Source organism: Chrysochloris asiatica, unplaced genomic scaffold (genome assembly GCF_000296735.1).
Source record: "Chrysochloris asiatica unplaced genomic scaffold, ChrAsi1.0 scaffold00006, whole genome shotgun sequence".
NCBI classification, from domain to species: domain Eukaryota; kingdom Metazoa; phylum Chordata; class Mammalia; order Afrosoricida; family Chrysochloridae; genus Chrysochloris; species Chrysochloris asiatica.
In genome coordinates, this window is record NW_006408524.1 from 21,523,753 (window position 1) to 21,546,459 (window position 22,707).

The window sequence follows — 22,707 nt, forward strand, 5'->3', positions numbered from 1 at the left end:
TATATCAATCAGCCTCTTTCATATCCACCTGAACCAGAGATGAGAGAGCCAAGATTTGGGAACGTTACGTTACTTAAGATTATACTGCCCTACTGATCCACCTGCCAGTTGGAACCAGAACCAGAACTAGAAGTTAGGTTCCTTTACCTCTGAAACACAGGACTCTTGGTCACAGCAGCCTCCCTCCCCAAATTTGGTCACTTGCTTGGTCCCAGGTACTAAAGCTATATATTTTCATGTTCATTTTTTATGAAATCCATCCAATAATGTAGGTATTCATTAGTGGTGACATAAAACTGAAGTTCAAGTGTATTACATAACCTGTCCAAAGAGTCAGGTGGATAGGGAAGAAGAGAAATGTGTAGCCCACCTTTGACCATCTTCTCACCAGCCAACCATTCCTAGGGAGGTTTCCCAGAAGGCAGTGGCTGGCAGTTGTACACTTTTATTACTAAACAAAATGCTATAGAGTTTAGGGGGTATTTCCTTTTGTTCATTTAGGCTGGAGGCAAGAGGAGGTAACAAATCACAAAGAGGACATCTAAGAGCTAGAGCTATGCAGTGACCAGCTACATAGAGGACAGAGTCAGCAAAGAGAGAGAGATGGCTGGACTTCCTTTCATGAGGGAGAAGCCACTGGATTCCTGACTCTTTTCTATCTGTGTGGATATGGGATGTCCAAAGACAGAAGACAGCCATGATGTTTTACTGAGTGTGTGACACATATAGTCTGCCTTAAATGCTGTTAATCTGTTTGCATATTTGTCTTGTTATTAGCATATGTACACATGCTGACATGATTCTTATTAGCCTTGTATCAATCTTTCATTGCTATGGTGACAATCACATACTTGGCAATGACTGAGATCTGCTTCTTGGCTCCTTACTTCAGGCTTGGTTTAGAAAGAGGGACAACAGCTAAAGAAGCCTTAGATGTTATCGTCTCCTTGTTGGAAGAACATGGACAAGGTGGAAATTATTATGAAGATGCCAACTCCTGCCATAGTTTCCAAAGTGCATATCTGATTGTGGATCGGGAAGAAGCCTGGGTGCTTGAGACCATAGGGAAGTACTGGGCAGCGGAGAAGATCACAGGTGAGTGGACATAGGTGGTGGAGGCTTGGGAGGTGGGGAAAGATGGGGGTGGATGGTGCTTGCACAAGCAGAGTCAGACCTAGTGCGACCCTACTGCCGTTATAGACCCTCTGTGCTGGGTCTTCATGCCTAGACATGCCTCTCGACGCTGGACTCTTCTTGCTTCCAGATTAGAACCTGGAGTTTTTTGAACTTGGAATCAAGAAATGTTAACAATTGGGAATTGTAACATTTCACGTTTTCTAGACAGAACTCAATTTTAACTCCCAGCAGGTCCATGATCCAAGTTAATACTCTATTAAAGGGAATGGTGATTCACAACAGGTTAATGAATCAATTCAGTGGGGAGCTGCCTCCTGTTGAACCAAACCCTACAGGTCTCTATGTTTAGAATGTTCCTCTGGAATAGAAACTTGGATCTGAGGAAGGACCATTGAATGAATGATATGTTGGGCCAAGAGGACCATTTCCTTGTGAGACCTTTTTTCTAGAAGAACAACAGACTAGGTGGTGATCTGCTCTGCTTCATGGTCTCTTCAGCATCTTGCTCCTAAGACAGTCCTTGAGCCTGGAGAAGGAAATGTTACGGGTGAAGGCAGTACTGTCCTGTAACATCACCTCAGCACCCTCGTTTTGGATGGCTGGGACCCCAGCATGTGTTAAGGGTTTCCAAGAAGAAGGAAAGAAGAATTTCTAAGGGAGGATTGGCTGATGAAGCCCCACATACAGTCTTTAGGACTGGACAACACCCTGACACCCCTCCTGTGCCCTGGTAGAGAAGACTGTGTAGATCACGGAACTCTTTGTTGAGTCTTTATTTGGTCTCTGAATGTTCTCAACTGAATTTCCTAGGAAGCTCTTCTAAATCATCAGTAATGATGTTAGGAATGGTTGAAACCCTCCCTCAGGGATGACAGGAACCAAATCTGACCTGAGTTAAAAGCAGAAGATCTACTGCAAAGTCAGTGCAGGAATCAGGCTGTGCTGAGTAATGAACACATTCTACCGAGTACCAGGAAGTTCATGCAGTCTAGCCTGTGACTTTTTGGCCAAGCCTGCAAAGATGGTGTCTGTTTGGAGGAGAGGGTTGTTGTTGTTGTTAAGTGCCATCGAGTCAGGTCCGACCCATAGCGACCCTGTACAGGGTTTCCGAGGGTGTAAATCTTTACGGGAGTAGAAAGCCTCATCTTTCTCCCGCGGAGCGGCTGGTAGTTTCGAACCGCTGACCTTAAGGTTCGCAGCCCGATTCGTAACCACTACGCTACCAGAGCTCCTAATCCCCACAAGAGTGTAGAAGGGTTAGTGGTACCCTAGCAACCTCAGAGGGACTCTACAGCTCCCCCATCCCATGTCTGGCATATATCTGCCAGAGCATGTGTCTGCTTACCTAACTCTTACAGTATTTATAAAAACTAATGCCTCAGTGTGGGCCACCAGGTCAGTCTCCAATCTTCCTGAAATGCAACAATGTAAAATTTAAGAAAAACCCTCCTAAGATGGAGTTTTATTATTGAATTGTTCCATCAAGGGGACTAGTCACTCCATGCTTAAAAACAGCCACATTACTTTTAAGTGGAACTTTTTGATCTGGACTGCATTCCAAAAGCTGAGCTCCTTTTCAGAATACAGTTTTAAAAATCGATTTCCTCAAAACCAATGTTGTCTTTTATGAAACATTTAAATGAAACAAAACAAAACATGCATTCATTTCTCAGACTCAATGCTTTCAAACCCCCTGGCCCCAGTCTCTGTGTGACTGCTATAGGATTCAATGAACTCATCCCTTGAATTCTAAAATGCTATTAAAAGTCAACTCTTTAGGAAAAATAACATCTATGGAGTTGTTCACAAGATTTTCTCAATAGCTTAGTATGGATAATGTTAAAATCATTGTTTAGGTTAAATCTATACTTAAAAAATGTATCACATGAGTCTTTGAAAAGATGAATGGCAAAAGACAAAAATGCCCATTGGTCAGGAATGTTGATTTTGGAAGAATAAATCAGCAAAGCCAACTATGTTGGCAGGACTCGGTTCAGCACCCCTGGCTCTGGTTACAGATTGTTGGGCAGTAATAACTTTACTACAGCTTGTAATTTTGGCTCTATTTCTTGTTCTAATTCATTCTTCAAGAATTTGGAAGCTTGACTTGCTCCCCAGAAGAAGCAAGTATGAATGGCCCTCTTGAATTCCAACTGATAACTTTTTAGTGTTTGCATTCTAAACAGTGTCTTGAGTTGAAAGGTCTGTTTATCCTCAGTGTGTTTTCAGTTGAGGCTTTGGAGAAGACATAGCAAGCCTGCCAACTGTTGGGAGAATTTCTAGGTTCAACCTCATTCATTGTGGTGAATTTACTTAGAATGCAGGCATTTTTGCTTCAGATTGTTAGCTACACAGATTTTTATGACAAAACTGGACTCACAAAGATGTTTTCATACATAGACACACATTCAAAGGTTTATCCCTTTATTTTTAAATTATTATCAGTGCCACTATATTTTGTTCTAAATTTGGGGGTCAGAAGAATGATTTGAATGAAGAAGTATCATATTTGTGTTTTTAAAAATATGTATATATTTGGATGTGTAGGGAATGATGGTTTGAAGAATTTGTCTAGGTGAAACAGAACCAAATTGAGGAAGAGGAATGTCTAAAGATTCAACATTCATAGGTCTTATTAGTAGTATGGTAGCGTAGTGGTTACGAATCGGGCTGTGAACCTTAAGGTCAGCGGTTCGAAACTACCAGCCGCTCCGCGGGAGAAAGATGAGGCTTTCTACTCCCGTAAAGATTTACACCCTCGGAAACCCTGTACAGGGTCGCTATGGGTCGGACCCGACTCGATGCCACTTAACAACAACAACAACAATTAGTAGTATGGAGCCCTGGTGTGGCACTGTGGGTTAATGTGCTGGGCTGCAAAGTCGGTTTGAACTGCTAGATCGATGGTTCGAGCTTACCAGCTGCTCCTCAGAAAGCCTATACAGGGTTGCTATGGGTCAGAACTAACTAGAGAGTATTTAACAAAACCAAACAAATTAGTAGCATAGTGCCTTCTCAAAAAATTTTTTTTGCCTGTAGGTAATAAATGCTTAGGGCTTATGTAGCCAGAATGAAGAGCTAGGCATGTTTCCTTTTCATTTTGAAATTAAGATCATTAAAGTGATCGTTGCTCATTTAAAATATCATAAAACCTGGTCAGGACTGTTTAAACCTTCTGGGAGATTTCCTTGAAAGAGTCTGAAGGATTGTCTGTTTCTTCCTCAAAAATTGAATGGATTCTTCTCTGTGGTTAAAGTAAGAGTTGGAGAGGAAGACTCCCTGTAAATTTCCATTTCTTGATTAATTCTTAATAAGTGTATTTTCAACTAACTTGACTTTGCCTGTCTATACACAGAGGGAGAGAAGTGCATTTGCAATCAGCTTTCGCTTACCACTAACATTGATGCAGAGCATCCTGAGCTCAGGAATTACGCGCAGAGCCAAGGCTGGTGGACAGGAGAAGATGAGTTCAATTTTTCCAAAGTTTTTTCTCTAGCTGATGACCATCTAGACTGCTGTGCAGGCAAAACCACCCTAGAAAAACAAGAAGGTGAGTTGCTATATAGCGTATCATTCCTCCTCTCATCTCCTTTGTCTTTCAACCATTTCAGAGAACTCTCAGGGTCAGCAGTTTGAAACTACCAGCTGTTCCATGGGAGAAAGATGAGGCTTTCTGCTCCCATAAAGATTTATAGCCTCAGAAATCCTGTACAGGGTCACTATGAGTCAGAACCGACTCCACGGCACACAACAACAACAACAACAACCTGAATTTAAGAGTGTGACCAATGCAGAGAATTAGAGAATAGATCTCATATGTAATGATCAAACTTATGCTTAAAATCCCATCAGGGAGGAAAATAAATTGTATTTATTTTTCATGATATTTCCTTATCCCTGAAAATTTTCTGCTCCTGATGATATTTTCTTCTTTAAACACTGTTGTCATAGGTTTAGCTCTTATGATGCTTACTTCAGCTTTCCTTATTCTTTATATTTGTACATTTGACTTGTCTTTATACTATATTTCCCTCTCACTCAGTCCCATTATTTTGCTCATCTTAAGATCTCCTTGGTATAGCTGTATAGTCCTTTGTTCCATAAGCATTTGTTGAGTTGAATTGTTAAATTGAATTCTTTCTATAAGTCTTTTGTCTTCCCCATAGTAAATGAATTAATCTGAGTCCACAGTTACATAAATCTAGTGACTGGATCGTGCCTGAGGGAAACCCTTACAAATAACCAAGATGACCACACGTTGCATTTGCTAATGACAAATGTATTTTATAAGTCAAATCTTTGCTCATTTAAAACAGGGACCTGTAAACTGTGGCCTGCAGATGGCTTCTTGCTTTTGTGGAACACAATCACACCACCTCATTGACGTATGGCTTATGGCTGCTTTCGTGATACAGCAGCAGACTTAAGTAGTTGCATAGTTAGAACAGAGAAGTTGTCACAGAGCTTAGGCTCACAAGCCTAAAACATTTATCTGACTCTAAGAAATAGTTTGCTATCCTATTTTAGAAAAATGCTGCAGTTTTTTTTAAATAGAACTTAGTAGATCCTGGAAAAGAAGGTAAGTATCCATTTTTAAATGGGAACTTTAAGAACTCTTTTCAAAGCTGAAAATGCCTTACAGAATTTTAGTTAAAAAATAAAACTAGTGTACAGTACTCTGTATGTAATAGTCTTACCAAAACATCAAACCTAAAACTGATGAATCATCTGGATCTAGCTAATAGTTTGTAGGAAATACAGACGACAGAGGAACTGATGAAATAAAACCTTAGTGATGTCATCTGAAAAGTCAGCTGTTAAGAATTCTACAGGAAAAATGACCTGGTTTCTCAAAAACAAAACAAAAGAGAAAGGGTACAAAGGAGAGACAGAAATTATAAGAGATTTCTGAGAAATTATTAACCTATTGGTTCCTGATCCAAATTGATGAACCTAGAAAACTTTTACAAAACCATGAGAAAATTTGAACACTAGATAATTGAAGAAATCAAGGACTTACTGTCAATGTTTCTAGTGTGGCATGTTATAAGTAGACGGGACTTGACAAAGAGAGTGTGAATTGTGCTGGTGAATTTAAAGGTAACTGCTCCCTCTGTGGTGCTTTGATTCCATCTTGGTGAATACAGGCTTCATGACTAGTGTTTTCTTGAATTGTAGCTAAAGAGGGAAAAGACAGTACCGGGATCCTCTGTCTTCAGGGATTTGTTTATTAATTTATCTGAAGTCAAAGTCAGTAGTCCTAATGGCTCCGAATATTCTAAATGTCTCTTTGTGTGTATATGCAGAGACGTCATTCTCCAAATATAATATTGACCTTAACTAATAAAAGTGCGTGAGAGAGGGAGCAGACTGGAATATACATAGATTGTATGCACTTCACCTAGGGATCCCATTCCATTGAGTTACTGCACTGGTTGAGGTCTAGCTAAATATATGGCTCAAAGAAAATGCAAGTTGAGTTATCTGCCTTGTTACATTCCAGATGTATGTGGACAGCCCAGGGCTGGTGGCCTGCTCTGCCTCAACACATGCCTTCCATTCGTGGTCGCTTGTTGCCACCTCCCAGGCAGTAGGAAGGGAAATAAGAACAGTGAAAGGCAAGCATTCCTGGCTATGAATGTGTTGAGGAAATTGCACGTATTTCTATTCACATCTCATTGGTTAGAGTTTATCACATGACCACACCTAGCCACAAGGGAAGCTGGGAAATATAGTCTGGAGTTGGGCAATTATGTTCCAGCTATAATTTTAAGGGTTCTATTGTTGGCACTTAACAACAACAAAACAAAAACGACTGTTTTTAAAGCAAAAGGCATGAATGACATTTGGTGAGTAGCCAATCACAGTCCTATCTCCTCTTTCTTATTTTACAGAAAGCATCACGGTGCAAACTATGATTGACATCTTACGTGACAAAGCCAGTGGAGTCTGTATAGACTCAGAATCTTTCCTCACGACAGCCAGTACAGTGTCTGTCCTGCCTCAGAACAGAAGCTCCCCCTGCATTCACTACTTCACTGGGACCCCAGATCCATCCAGGTTTGTCTGGTAGAAAGTATGTACTTCCCTTGGAAGCTCATTCATCAAACATGCCCTAAATCCTTACACCATCTCCTCTGTTGTCTAGCACTGTTACCCTTTTCTTTCTGCTTCTTCATGGATGTTATTGTTAGGTGCTGTCGAGGTTGTACTGACTCATAGTGACCTTACACACAACAGAACAAAACACTGCCTGGTGCGGTGCCAATCCATCTCATTGGGGGATCTTCCTCTTTTTCTCTGACCTTCCATGGTACCAAACATAATGTCCTTCGCCAGGTACTGGTCCTTTCTGATATGTCCAAAGTGTGAGAGACCAAGTCTGGCCATCCTGGCTTCTAAGGGAGCATTCTAGCTATGCTTCTTTCAACACAGACTTGTTTGTTCTTCTGGCAGTCCAATGTACTTTCAGTATTCTTCATGAATACTGTAACTCAAATGCATCAATTTTTCTATGGTTTCCCTTATTCATTGTCCAACTTTCACATGTGTATGAGGCTATTGAAAATACCATGACTCGGGGCAGATGCAATTTATTCCTTAAACTGACAGCTCTGCTCTTCAAGACTGAAGAGGTCTTATGCAGCAGATTTGCCTAATGCAACACATCATTTGATTTCTGCTGCTTCCATGAGTGTTGATGATTGATTTAAGTAAAATGAAGTCTTTGACAACTTCAATCTTTTCTCCATTTTTCTTGATGTTATTTATTGGTCTAGTGGTGAGGATTTTTGTTTTCTTTACATTGAGACACAACTCATACCAAAGGCTGTGGTCTTTGATCTTCATCAGTAAGCATTTTAAGTCCTCTTCGCATTCAGCAAGCAAGATTGTATCTATCATCTGCATATCGCAGGTCTTCCTCCAATCCTGATGCCACGTTTTTCTTCATTTAACTCAGCTTTTCAGATTATGTGCTGAGCATGCAGACTGAATAAGTATGGTGAAAGAATATAATCCCGTCGCACACCTTTCCTAATTTAAAACCATTTGGTTTCCCTTGTTCTATTTAAATGACTGCCTCTGACTGCCTCTTGGTCTATGTATAGATTCCTCATGAGCACAATTGAGTGTTCCAGAGTACTCATTCTCTGCTGTCCATAGCTTGTCATGATCCACACAATTGAAAGCCTTTGCGTAGTCAGTAAAACACAGGTAAACATCTTTCTGATATTCTCTTGTCTTCATAGACAATGTAGCACAAAGAGCTTTGGTAAAGTGTAGTTCTTGGTGCTAGTTAAATTGTATTCTTCACACTCATGGAATCAAAGTGTTAAGTTCAACAAATGTATATTGTGTATTCATCATGGACCAGACACTGTGCTATATATGAGGGGTGCAAGGTGGAACAGAGATGGAGGAATGTCCAAGATTTATCAAAATATCCAGTTCCTAGGAATTAGCTGACAAAATGACCCAGAGACAATACAGATGGAAGCAACTTCGAGTGCACTAGCCAGTTCTTTCAGACGTCGTGTTACAGGGGATTTCTTTCTGCCCTTGTCCTTTAGCCAAATGACAGTATTGTACATTGGTTGACAATACAGCTTCTAGAATAAACTACCAGTATTTTGAATCCGATTGTTATCACTTAGTAAAGGAGCTCTGGTAGCATAGTGGTTACAAATTGGGCTGCAAACCGCAAGGTCAGCAGTTCGAAACTACCAGCTGCTCCGCTGGAGAAAGATGAGGCTTTCTGCTCCAGTAAAGATTTACAGCCTCAGAAACCCTGTTCAGGGTTGCTATGGGTCGGAATCTACTTGACAGCACTTAACAACAACAACGAGTTATCACTTAGTAGCCAGATAAGTTAGTTAATCTCTCTAAGCTTCAGTTTCTTCGTCTGTACAGTGCAGATACTTGTCTCTACCTTTATAGACTTGTCAGGATGATTGTTGTTGTTGTTGTTGTTAAGTGCCGTCTAGTCAGTTCCAACTCATGGCAACCCTGTATAGCGCTTATGAGGAGGAGCTGCTGGGTTCAAACTGCTAGCTTTGTGGTTCACAGTCCAGTGCTGATCCTACAGCACCATACCAGCAGTCCTTCAGGATGATTAAGTGAGATAATTCAAGTAAAATACGTAGGAGAGTTGTCGTTGTTAAGTGCCATTGAGTCGGCTCCAACCCATAGCAGCAATCCTGTATAGGTTTCTGAGGAGCAGCTGGTGAGCTTGAACTGTCAACTTTGCCATTCAAACGACTTTGTAGTCTGATGCATTAACCCACAGCACCATACCAGGACTTCATAGTAGGTTTAGCTATTACTTATTAAGACAATCTCTGATCTACCAGGCTGACAGAAGTCCCTTTTCCCAACATATCCCAGTGTGCCACAAATCACACCTTCAGAAGCTAAGGTGTAATCAATCATCCAATGGTTTTTAAAACACTTTGTTGTCTGAATCACTTTGGGGGTGGGGCGTATGGCATTGAAAAATTAGGATAAGCTTGGCTAAGCTTATTCTATCAGAATCTTTGAGGCACGCCTAACGATCTGTCAGGTGAGTGCGATCCTCCATGTAGAAAGCTCTAGGACACCATTCATTCTAGTAGGTTCTCTGGTATTCTTCAGGTGTTCCCTTGACTGTCCCCATCATCATTTCTGGAATGTTGGGTGATAAACTGTTGAATCTGCTACCAGGGAATCCGTAGCTGTTAAGTTCCATTCACTCTGCAGCTGAAAATATTTATTCTCCTCTCACGGTTTCAGGATGGGAGATTCTATCTTAGATGACTCCGGTGGAAAGCCAAGCTCCATTCCGCTCCACTTGCCCTCTATTTCATTTTATTTTTAACTAATAAATGCCAATATCATTCTAATAGGACCTGATTTTGTTGTTGTTAAGTGTCATGGAGTTAGATCCAACTCATAGTGACCCTGTACTGGGTTATCGAGGAGAAGCTGGTAGGTTTTAACTGCCGACCTTGTGGTTAGCAGTCCAGTACTGATCCTATAGCGCGACACCAGGAGCCCAATATAAGCTATTCCTAGTTTTTCATTCACTCATTTATTCATTCAGTAAACACTTATTGATCATCTCTTATGCTTTTGGATACTGAGGAAATGGATTGTGTCCTTAATGAGGTCACAGTCTGAGGAAGCATTGTTGTTAAGTGCTGTTGAGTCAGTTTGACTCATAGCAACCCTGTAGAGAGTTTCTGAAGAATGGTTGGTGGGTTTGAACCACAGTCCAATGCTTATCCTACAGTGTCACACCAGGACTCAAAGGGAACATTGCTGTTGTTGTTAGGTGCCATTGGGCCAGTACCAATTCATAGCGACCCTATACACAACAGAACAAAACAAAACACTGCCTGGTCCTGTGCCAACCTCACAATCGTTGCTGCACCTGAACCCATCACTGCCACCACTGTGCCAGTCTATCTCATTGGGGGTTTTCCTCTTTTTCTCCAACCCTCTACTTTACCAAACATGATATCATTCTCCAGGAACTGGTCCCTCCTGATAATGTGTCTGAAGTATGAGAGACAAAGTCTGGCCATCTTGGTTTCCAAAGAGCACTCTGGCTGTACTTCTTCAACACAGATCTGTTTGTTCTTTTGGAAGCCCATGTTGTTGTTACGTGCCGTGGAGTCAGTTCTGACTCATAGCGACCCTGTACAGGGTTTCTGAGGCTGTAAATCTTTACGGGAGCAGAACGCCTCATCTTTCTCCCGCGGAACAGCTGGTAGTTTCGAACTGCTGACCTTAAAGTTAACAGCCCAATTCGTAACCACTACGCTACCAGAGCTCCTTTGGCAGTCCATGGCACTTTCAATATTCTCTTCCAAGAGCATAGCTCAAATGCTTGTTCTTGATCGTACTTCCAGTTTTGAACTGTTGTTTCCATGACCCCACCTGCCACCCACTCCTTGTACTTCCAGATATGGGGCTTTCCCTCTTTCCTGCTAGTGTCTGGATATCCCTCTGAAGGCTTGGCTCAGGAGCCTCTTGCGTGAAGTCTGGTGGCCCAGGAGGGACACAGGTGGATGTATGGAACCTGGTTTTGGTGATCCTTAAATATTCTGCTATGGTATTCAGACATTGTTATTTAGGAAACCGAGTGCTGGTATGGGGCTGGAGGGTAAATACTTCACCACAGGTCGGTTGGCAGGTCAAACCGGACAGCTGCTCCTTGGAAATCCTAAATAGGTTCACTATGCGTCAGAACCAACTCAGTGGCACTTAGCAATTTATGAAACAGGAGCCTTTGAAAGGATGGGTTAGACTATAGAATGACCATAGGAATCCTTGCTGTCCTAACATTTCAGACGCCTGCTCTAACCTTGCTGGCAAGTCCAGGTTTTATGATGCCAAGGACACTAATGTGTTTCTGTTGTGATTAAGTGCCATCGAATCAGTTCCGACTCAAAGCAATCCTGTATATGGTTTCCGAGAACCTTGCAGTTAGCAGTCCAGTGCTTATCCTACAGCACCCACCAAGACTCAGATTCTAATACATTGTTGTTGTTGTTGTTAGTGCCATCGAATTGGTTCTGATTCATAGCAGCCCTGTATAGGGTTTCTAAGGAGCGGTTGCTGGGTTTGAACCACCGACCTTGTGGTTAGCAGTCCAGTGCCACAGCCGGACTCCCAGATACTAATATAAATGAATTTTATTTCCTAGGCTGAAGTACACCACCTTATACAATGATAGAAATGGGTTGGAATTAGCCTTCTAAGGTTTAAAATGGGAAATTTCAAGTAACTGTAAAGGTAAATTATTCATGGTTAAATTAATTGAAAAAATCATGTAGAAGATTAAGGCCCTTCCGGAAGACATTCATTTTTATCTTCTGTGCTTAAATGAGCTACATCTCCTACTAGGCCTGTAGAACTGTCATGGGCTTTTTCTTTCTTTCTTTCTTTAAGTTCAACATTTCAGTGTTTCTCTGTAATTGGACATGTTCAACATTTAGTATTTTTCAGCAGGAAGGATAATTTCCTACTCTTTGGTTTTCAGATAGTCAAATTAGGTACATTTTAGCTGGTTTCTGCTAATGCTCAAATATTAAAAACCTGTTCAGGAGGTAGTTTCAGAGCAATGGACTTGCAAAACATTATGATCACTGAGTGGGGCTGCATCTTCCCCAGTTAATATTCGAAATCAAAGGATTTGATCATAACCATTCTTTTGTCTGATAATTTGTTCTTTGTTCACTATATTATTTTAAAGATCTTTTTCTTTAAGTAATTGCTTTTCACAGTCTCTTTTTCTCTTCTTCTTTCCTTCTTTTCTGTCCTCCCTCCCTTTTACTACGTGCACCTACTATGAGTAAGTTTGAGTTGGGAAAATGTACAAAAGTCTGAGTGTGTGAGAAATGGAGGGAGATGTAAAAACCCTACAATGAGTTTTATTGAGAATGTTAATTCCATCATATCGATATTTTAAAATACTCAGCTGAGCCAGCTGGTACTCATCCACATAGTAAGATCTGTTTGAGCTGCAAGGTTGGTGGTTCAAGCTCTCCAACCGCTCCTCAGAAACCTTATCAGGGTTTCTTTGAGTCAGAACTGACTCCACAGCATTAAAAACAACAACAAATGTCCTTCTGTATAGATTGGCCCTTTCTGATAATATGTTCAAAGTATGAGAGGTGAAACCATCCTGGATGCTAGGAAGCATTCTGACTGTACTTCTTCCAACACAGATTTGTTTGTTCCTTTGCAGTCCATGGTAGTGTTAATATTCTCCTTGGACAGCATAATGCATCATCTCACATAGACATCTCTTTATATCATTTCTCAGAACACTGGGTGCTCATTAGCCTTACCTTATATAACTAAAGAGAGCTATTAAGTGGCCTCCACGCCCCCCCAAAAAAAAAAGTTAGTTTTGATGTCTCTACACTGTAAATGGAGAAGTTTGAAGCTTGTAAATGACAGCTAGCTACCTGCCCACTGCGATTGGGTCGGTCTGACACAGAGTGACCTCACAGGACAAAACAAAATGGTTACGTAGGGTTTCCAAGGTTATAGATCTTTATTGGGACAGACAGCCTCATTTTTCTCCCAAGGAGCAGCTGGTGGGTTTGATCCGCCACCCTTATGGTTAGCAACCCAGTGCTTAATTCACTCTGCCACCAGGGCTCCGTAAATGACAGCTGTCTTGCTGAAACATAAGAACTGAGCTTCCTGAGCACGTGTTCCTACCACCCACACCACCTACACCCTCCCACGCCTCATGGTGACTCAGAAAACAATAGTTGCTGGATGAAAGAACAATCTCTGGGTATCTCCAAGCCCGCAATTCAGTCTGGCTGACCACCCTTCTACTCTCTTCCCAGGTCCATATTCAAGCCTTTCATCTTTGTTGATAATGTAAAACCTGTCCCTAAAGTTCAGTCTCCCAGTTTTGGGGACGATGACCCTGCCAGAAAGGAGCCTCGGTTCCAGGAGAAACCAGATCGCCGGCATGAATTATATAAAGCCCATGAGTGGGCCCGTGCTGCCATCGAAAGTGACCAGGTGAGGTTTGGGTATGGGTTGTGAAGGGCAGAGGCAGGATCTCAGTGATCGCACATCCTTAGCCTAACAGATTTCTCCCAGAACTACAGGCTCCCTGAGGTCCTTCCTAGAATGCTGGTGTTAATTTCCCTGCCCAGTCTCTTGAAACCAAATAAAACAAAACGCCTATTTTTGATGCCATTCTAGAGTACAACAGGCTAAGAATCTACCTCTTTAATTTACTCTGTTACTGAGAGATACTAGAATTGTGGAGTTTTAATAGGGATAAATGCTTTTCTGCCGTCTACAATTATTTGTATACTTTCGGAGTAAAAAGATGCTCTGTTGGCAATATGTTGTTTTAAAAAAAGTAATTCTTTAAAATGTAAATTTTCCCCTTCAAAACTTTGGTTAATCAAATCATAAGACATCAATTGCAATGAGAAAAAAACCCAATATATATTCCTCAGCAGCCAATGACTTTCATATAAAACCAAGTCTGTTTTCTTATGTTTTGTTGCTGAAATCAAGAGGAAGAGACATCATTGTCAGACGCTTGTCTATTTTGCCAAGCATCCATTTAATCATTCATAATAGGTCCAATTTGCCCTGAAGAAAAGGGACACTTTTTAAGTAACATGTTACATAAGGGTGGGGGGGGGCTTCAAAATTTCATAGAAATGACTCTGAGACCAGGAGAATTAGATGGTGCCCGGCCTCCACTACCAACTGCTCTGAAAGGGATCATGTTAGAAGGTCCTAGACAGAGTGGGAGACAATGTGGGGAAAGACTCAAAATTATATATTAAGAAAAGATCAGGCTTACTGGTCAGAAAGAGACTGGAGGAACCCAAGATTATGACCCTTGGCTACCCTTCAGGTCTGTAATGGAACTCACCCTTGTGACCCAATTAGGAACCAAGCAATAAATAGGTATGTAGGGAGACAACAACATTAGTCAGGTATGCTCACCATGGAATGATCAACCACTCAAGATCAAAAGGGCACCATTTACTTAAGGACAACGTTGAGAAGAGTTGGGAAGAAGGGAGGAATGGAACTAGGAAGCATAGGGAGGAAGTGGGTTAATTTGCTTCACGGAGTGGATTGCCATCCTTGAGATGAAACAAAGTGTGTGATTTGTTGACTATGAAACTGATTCACAGTATACATTTTCAAAAAAAACCCAAAATTTGTGGGGAAATGCTATTATTACCTTTTCATTCCATTTTTCCATGAACTTTTTGAACCTCCCTCATATATTCTGGATGGACCGATGAGCCTTTTTCTTTATATTCAGCATGGTGGACTCTACAAAAAGGGTGGCATCAGCAGTAAATGCAAACAAATTCAGAAAGTATCTCAGAGAGGGGCCTTCGTGGTTTTCATAGAACTTGCTTTTTATTTCCACAAACATGACCACTGACATGTCAAAGTCACATAGTTTATTGACCATAGAGCATCTGTCCTACTTGCCAAACGTTTTCCTGGGACCATGAATGCAGCTGTTGGCACTGAACTTGAGTTTCCTCCAGGGATGTCCAAATCCGTTCCTGACTTCTGGCGCTTGTTGTGTAAGTGGCTGGCAGGTGGTCCAAGTAGACTAGACTGTGTGGTGTAGAATTGGCAATTAGAAAGCACAGGTAGGAAGGGCCATGCATTCTGGGATATTTTACATAAAAAGTCTAAGAGAAGAGACTGAGGTGGTCATAGGGGTTTTGAATGACCACTGGTCTGAGCTGAGACAACCTTAGGAAGCGGTGCATGACTGATGAGAGCATTGTCTCAGTTCTTGGGAAAATGCGAGTTTTTCACGATCGTTTGCTGTAAATGAATGATTCCAGCTAGAAGAAGAGCTAGAAGAAGAAGAGGCTTATTCACTGATCTATTGATTCACTCAGTAATCACTTATTGAGACTGCATACTCTATCCCTGTCTTTGGAGGACCGAGAAGCCTAGCTCTCATGGTCTAGGGGGAATACAGCTAAATCGGCACACCATGACAAGACAGAAAGATAATGACTATGGCAGAATTAAAGGCATTACACTGGGGGAAATCCAGAAGGGGGCCCCTTACTGCTTGGGCTCAGAGGTCAGGAAGAGTTTTCCGAAGAAGCTAAAAGAGTGAATGCAAGCTGACCCAATGTTGCTGGAGAGAAGGGTACTCCGGAAAACAGCCGTGGGAAGAGTTTCATGTGCTGGAGAAATGCACTTACTTCAGGCTGGCTGAAGAGAAGGGTGACTGGAGGGACCCGGCAGTAGGAGGGGCAAGCAAGAGCCTTGGATGTGTGGCTAGCACTCAGGAGGCTGGGTTTACCCTGAAGACAGTGGGGAGCTGTTCAAGTATTCTGATCAGCGCAGTGATGTAACCACATCAGCATTCTAGAATGGTCCCTATGACCGTGTGGGCAGCGCTGTGGGCAGGAAGCCAGCAGAACCCAGGGGAGGCTTCCATGTCCATTGGAATGGCCCGCCCCCCCACTCCTCCTCCGTCCCTCCAGGCCCACTGCTTTACTGAAAGCGCTCTCTTTCCACAGGAACAGGGTCGCAAGCTGATGAAGACCATGCTGGGGCTAGAGAAGCAAGGCCTGGAAGCCATGGAGGAAGCCCTGAGCAGCTGCGACCCCCTGGATCCCACCGAAGTAGGGGACCTTTTCTATGACTGTGTTGACACGGAGATTAAGTTCTTTAAGTGAAGTAGGCCTTCTTTCCCCCTATTTAAAACTTCCCACCTGACTAAGTGACCAGCAAGACAAATCACTCTCCTGTTTGACTAAGATGAGAAAGTTACCTTGTGGTCTTCTTTTCTGAAGCCAGATCCAACTGTGAAGGTGTGTCCTGCCTTGAATCTCCCAACACCCCCTTCTCCTGCAATGGAACATGTATCCCATTTGCCTGTTGTTTGGTTGTATGACTAGTTGTGGATTTTAAGCTGCTATGACTGTACCCCAGTGAATACAATATCATTGTATTTTAGCCTTTCCACAAGAGGACTAGCAGCCACCAAGCCTTGAAAGATAGTGCCCACTGTGATGAGGTGGCAGAAAAAGCAACATCTTTGTAAGTTTTACTTTTCTCTGTCAGAATTTGTTTTTGCCCCAGGTTAGCAAAAGGCATTTCTTTGCTGGCTCTTTATGTGCAATGGCTTCCGTTAACCGAGTGCATGCCTGAGTTGCAGAGTTATGTCCATTTGAGGGGAATCCTGTAGCGTCCCAGTTAGATCTCGGTGTCCATGAGGCTGAAGAACCTGTCTTCCATGCCCCGTGCTTGTGTGTGGTAGACCTACAGAGCTGCCCCTGTGTTAACTGGAACCGACTGGCCACTCTGGTGATGGAGAGGCAGCCAGGCTGGCATCTTCCCTGGTCACCGTGGGGATCTCCCAAAAACACAGAGGCTGTCCCGCCACAGTGCACGCCTCCACATGGACAGGGCCTTGTGTAGGAACAATTTCAGGCAGAATCACCAGCATCTAGTCACAGATGAACTAAGTGGCTCTATGGATTAATTCCACCCACAAGGCAGCAGATATCTTAGCTAATGAGGGAAAGAAAAGGAGAAACTCTTGACTATTTTGGTTCCCATTAAAGTAGCTGGAAGTCAAGCAGTCACTACATTATCTCAGCAGAGAGGCTTTAATTAAACGGATTTCTTTCCAGCATTGTGCTCACACACAGCAAAGCAAAGTGTGCGAGGAAGACCAGGTGGATTCAATGTTGGGGAGACAACAGATGGATGTAGAAGTACTTTGCTTCAGTTTAACAGTCCGGCTCTTGCCTTCCTGCTCCCCCTGTTATATCCTGCAAAGGTGTATAAGAAGAGCTGACTTCCCCCGACACCCAGGAGCTGCCTCCAGACTGGTAACTGAAGTGGGGAGATGGTGGAAGCTTACCTCCATTTACTGAGACTCTCACCCACTTGCGCGATGGAGAGGGGACAGTGTGGTTAGAATAGAATGTAGAGCAACTAGCAGGAAACCAGTGGCTTAGTAACCTTCAGTCTTACCTGGACCTTTTGGGCCTAATCAGCCTAGTTATTCTTCATAGGAATTTGCACATGGATATCCTCCAAAGTGACTTAGAGTTAATAGTTCCTCCTCAGCCTCAACGTTGGCCATTGGAGCTGGAAGGACTGGGGCTCTCCTTGTGCAGAGGGGACACTGAAGGTCAGAGGTTTGGTGAATTACATATTAAGACCACAGATGGGTATGAGAGTGTCTGGGGCTTTCTGTCTAGCAGTTACATAAATTATGTATATAAAACCATTAACTACAACCGGTGAGAGGTAGGAACAATGTTTCAGCTTACCAAGGGAATGGTAATCAACTTGTACTTGTTGAGTTTTGTGCAGAATGGCCTAAGCTTTCATTAGTGATGAATGCAGAGGCTCCTCTAGGTGGAACGGCATTCTGAGGGCACCTGTCTATAGCTGGTAAGTGTGAGGCTAAGGTTTGAGGATGACTTAGGTACTTCATCCCCTGCAAAGCCTGCCTCTAGAGGGGGGTGTAGAACTCTGGTGCCAGCTGCTGGTGCAGAAGGGCACCCTCAAATTTCATCATGTATTTGGTCTCCCTTTGACCTGTTCTGGGACATTTCATCAGCCTTGACATGCGTGAGACACCTGCAGTGATTCTGGATTTGATCAAAAGAAGTCTGGTGAGAATAAATGACAGAATGGCTGCCTTTTATTCCTAGGGGCCAAGCAAAGGCTTACCCAGCCGTGCAGTAGGGGACACAGCAGCTGCTTCTGTGAGCCATGGGCCTTAGTCAAGAACTCCAGGGAAGAACTGGTCATTTGAATAGAAAGCTGTGTTGACTCATACTATCCGATGACAGTTCAAACCAACCAACCGCTCCTTGGAAACCCTATACAGGGCCATTATGAGTCAGAACTGACTCAATAGCACTTTGACAACAACACATCACTAGGAGCCCCGGGGTGGTATAAATGGTTAATGAACTCCCTGTTGACTGGAAGGTTGAAAGTTTGAGTTCACCCAGAGGTGCTGCGGCAGAAAGGCCTGGTAATTTAGTCCCACCAAATCGTCATTGAAAACCCCATCGAGCAGAGTTCTACTCTGACACACTGGGGTTGTCATGAGTCAACACAGACTAAAAGAGGAGGGTCAGCGAAAAGAGGAAGACCCCAACGAGATGGAATGGCATAGTGGCTGCACAGTGAGCTCAAGTAGAACCATTGTGATGGCCCAGGACTGGGCAGTGTTGTGTTGTGCATACATAGGGTCACTGTGAGTCAGGCGCTACAGCACCTACCATCTGTCATGTCATTGTGTGGTGCCCCTGTTTCACCACTAGAGGGCAGTCCTCTCGGGACAAAGTGAAACTAGGCACAGTTTGCTCCCATGAAGCAAGTAGTTGGTCTACTTTAGGCCCTAAACCAGGTGGTAATAATGGATTCTTCATGGTGTGGGATGCAGTAGGCGTGGGGAAACAAGAAGAGAGCTAAAAAGTTGCTGGTGGTGGTGTGCTTACTTTTAGTGATTTTTAGCTACTTACATAAAAGCTGGAGTCTAGGTGTAAGTGCTGTAGGATCAACACTGAATGGTAGTTCAAACCCACCAGCTGCTCCTTGGAAACCCTGTACAGGGTTGCTATGAGTTGGAACCGATTCGACGGCCCTTAACAACAGTAATTAACCGCTTGAAGTATGTCAGATTTTGAGCAAGCTTTTTGTTGGTAGGATGTTTGTAAATGCTCTTAAAGGATTTTAGTTTTGAAAAAGTGCTTATGATCATGTGGATCATTTCTTGACCTGGGGCTGGTTTTCTAAAGGCAATGAGGAAGATGAATATTCAAAATGAAAGATCGAAAATAATGGTTAAGGTCACAGTGTGTAAATAGCATCATAGAATATCATTGTATATCAGTTAAGATTTGGGCTGGGGGAAAATGCTCCCTCATAACCAAACAAAAGCTAGTTCAGTCTTGACAAGTAGATGGACTTTTCCCAGGGGCAAAGTCAGCCCTCATATTTTAAGGAGGGTGGAGTAAATTAGGAAAGACGTAGGAATTTTTCCTTCTTGGAGGTGGTTTGGAATGTTAGGTAAATGAAGCATATAATCAAAATGCTGGTGATTCTTTAGTGATCAGTAACATAAAACCATGTCATTATTAGAAGGTGTCTGTCTTACTAGGTGTTTAACAAAGCAGGAGAGTGCCTATGTAGATCTTAGCAGTGAAACTCCTTTTCTAGTGGGTGAATCATTAGGTTAAAAAAAATAATCAACCAGGCAAATTACTTTGCTTCCTAAACGAATGTCATCCCACAATGGAACAGGTGTTATACAGCATTAGCGGGCCTAGGAGGGAAGCCAGGTGGGACCAATGTGCTTGCTATGGAACCACTAACTGCATTCTTGATTAAATATCCATCCGTCTTTTATCAGGGAAGGTCTCCAACTCAGCCTTCAGCTTTCTGGAGGGAGGTTGACAAGTTCACATGGAGAAGGGAGAGAGGGAGGGAAGCCATTCTGGCCAGACGGAACTGCACATCACACCCGCATGACCGTCGCATTAGATCCTACGTAGCCCACAGTCCCAGCTCCCTTCCTGTGGTTTGTGTGTCAAATGTGTTGTATCTGTTTGCTTCTAAACATCCACAAATGCCACTTGGAGATATCTCATGGGAACAGATATGTACCTGTTTGCAGTACTATTGTGAGAAGTTAAATGTGTTAGCTGGGAAATTCTATTTGCAGGGAATCATAAAAAAGAAAGTCTGTCTGTTTCCTGCAGTGGGAATTGACCGTGTCGTCTTAACAGTTTTTGTACCAATATCTACAATCTGGATAACTTTCCCACCCAGTGCTTGCCTTCAAAATTGTCTCTAAGTGCATCAAGCATACAATAAAAACTGCTAAAAGGAATGTCCAGCTTATACTGTCTTGTGTTTCATGAACACATGTGAGCTGCAGCCACACATATGCATACAGTACAGGAAAGTGAGTGTATTTTTTTGACTGGAACCATCAGGAAAACCAGATGCATAACCTAGATCAAAATCCATTCAGTGGTCTCTTCCACTTTGCACCATTCTGTGGGTACTTTCACTCTTTAAAAATAAACAAAACCCTTACTAGAATAAGGTCTAGGTCATCTGGATGTTGTTGTTGTTGTTAAGTGCCATCGAGTCGGTTCCGACCCATAGCGACCCTGTACAGGGTTTCCGAGGGTGTAAATCTTTACGGGAGTAGAAAGCCTCATCTTTCTCCCGCGGAGCGGCTGGTAGTTTCGAACCGCTGACCTTAAGGCTCGCAGCCCGATTCGTAACCACTACGCTACCAGAGGTCATCTGGATAGCTGATGCTATTTATGCAAAGTATCTTTACTCTAAAAATGTGCCAGCCCACAAACAGGAGAGGGTGCCGCTTTAGGGAAAAAAACAAAAACAATGTCTCCTTCCACCCTGGCAACTTGAAATGCCAAACTACTCCCATGATTCTATTTCCACTGTTGTGTGTTGTTAAGTGCCCTCGAGTCGGTTCTGACTCCTAGTGACCCTGTATAGGGTTTCTGAGGAGCAGCTGGTGAACTTGAATGAACTTGCAGTCTAGCACATTAATCCGCATCACCACACCAGGACTCTGCCTCCACTGTAATGAACAAAAAGCAACTGGGAACAGACTTTTGCAACGCCAAATATGCATAAGTGCTTACTGCAAGCTCACCTCTATTTGCTAACTCACTCTTATGTAACACTTGCTAGGGTGGCCTTGGAGATCTGGGGCCCTGGAACCATGCAACATTTGTTCACCAGAACTGTAAGAACCCCTGCCTTGCACTGGGGTGGGGTGGGGGTGGGGGAGGACACCTCGATTCCATTGCCCAGGGAGGGCCTTGGTCAGTAAGCCTTTAATAAATTCATGTCAGCACCTGGGGCTTCTAGCCTCATTCTTTGGTCTCACAGCACTGTAGGCAAATGTAAAGTTATTGGTCGGGGCCCACACAATTGATGAGCCAGCCAGGAGACTGAAGACACAGCTGATAAATGAGAGGTATCCACCAAAGGTAATCCCCAAGGTCCGTGTTGGGAGGTCTGGCAAAGCTGAGAGGGCTAGAGAGAAGGGGGCTGTGAACTGTGCAAAAAGAGAAAAAAAAGGGCAAAGAAAACCCTGTCAGGTGGCTATCCAGAGATCCCCTAAACGTAACCTACAAGCAGGGTGTGGGGAGGAAGCTAATAAACCAGCTGCAGATCTGGTCCACCTTGAAGCCAGAACAAGCAGACTGCCCTCTGGGTCTTACCAGTCCCTTCCACTGTGGAAGTGTCCCTCGCCGTTTGGTGGACTCTACAAGTCCCTAGGGACCAGAAGTGGAAGCAGAAGTTTCCAGTAAGTCAGAGCCCTGAGGTGGGACCAAAGAGCAACCCTGTATAGGGTTTCCGAAGCTTTAAAATTTTGCAGGAACAGAAAGTCTTATTTTTCTCCTGTGGAGCAGTTGGTGGGCTCGAACCACTGACCTTGTGTTTCCTATTCCAGTTACCATATGGAATCACCATGCACTGGTCCAAAACAAACAATAGCACTGCTGCTGTATGCTGTCAAGTCAGTTCCAGTACATAGTGAGGCTGTAACTATAGGAGCAGAACGCCTCATCTTTCTCCCTTAGAGTGACTGGTGGATTCGACCTGCTCACCTGGTGATTAACAGTACGATGCATAACTCACCATGAAACTACTGGTGACAGTGGTACTACTGGTGGTGTGCCATGGAGTCAGTTCTGACCCGGCTGTAAATCTTTACAAGAGCAGAAAGCCTCATTTTTCTCCTAAAGAACAGCTGGTAGATCTGAACTGCTGACCTTGCAGATAGCAGCCCAGCTTGTAACCCACTATACTACCAGGGTTCCTTCTGCTATTACTAGTTTTGATGAATAGTACCCTGGTCTCTGGAGTCCTGGTGTGATGCTGTAGGATGAGCACTGGACTTCTCACTACAAATTGAGCAGCTCAAACCCATCAAGCACCCCTTGGGACCCCTGTAGAGGGTTGCTATGAGTCGGAACTGACTCAAGGGCACTTAACACCAACCACCATTTGTCATGATAAGGT

At 43.1% G+C, this 22,707-nt stretch overlaps 1 protein-coding gene across 1 annotated transcript in view; it reads left to right on the forward strand.

The window, feature by feature from the left end:
• The window catches only part of SCRN1 (secernin 1), a 36,227-nt gene extending 19,629 nt beyond the window's left edge, over positions 1-16,598 (forward strand). The window contains exons 3-7 of the mRNA XM_006832172.1: positions 893-1,095; positions 4,493-4,687; positions 7,032-7,197; positions 13,485-13,665; positions 16,182-16,598. Of these exons, the coding sequence (XP_006832235.1) occupies positions 893-1,095; positions 4,493-4,687; positions 7,032-7,197; positions 13,485-13,665; positions 16,182-16,340 (904 nt within the window). The 3' untranslated portion in view covers positions 16,341-16,598. The remainder of the gene's footprint in view (positions 1-892; positions 1,096-4,492; positions 4,688-7,031; positions 7,198-13,484; positions 13,666-16,181) is intronic.
• Positions 16,599-22,707: the final 6,109 nt, after the last annotated feature.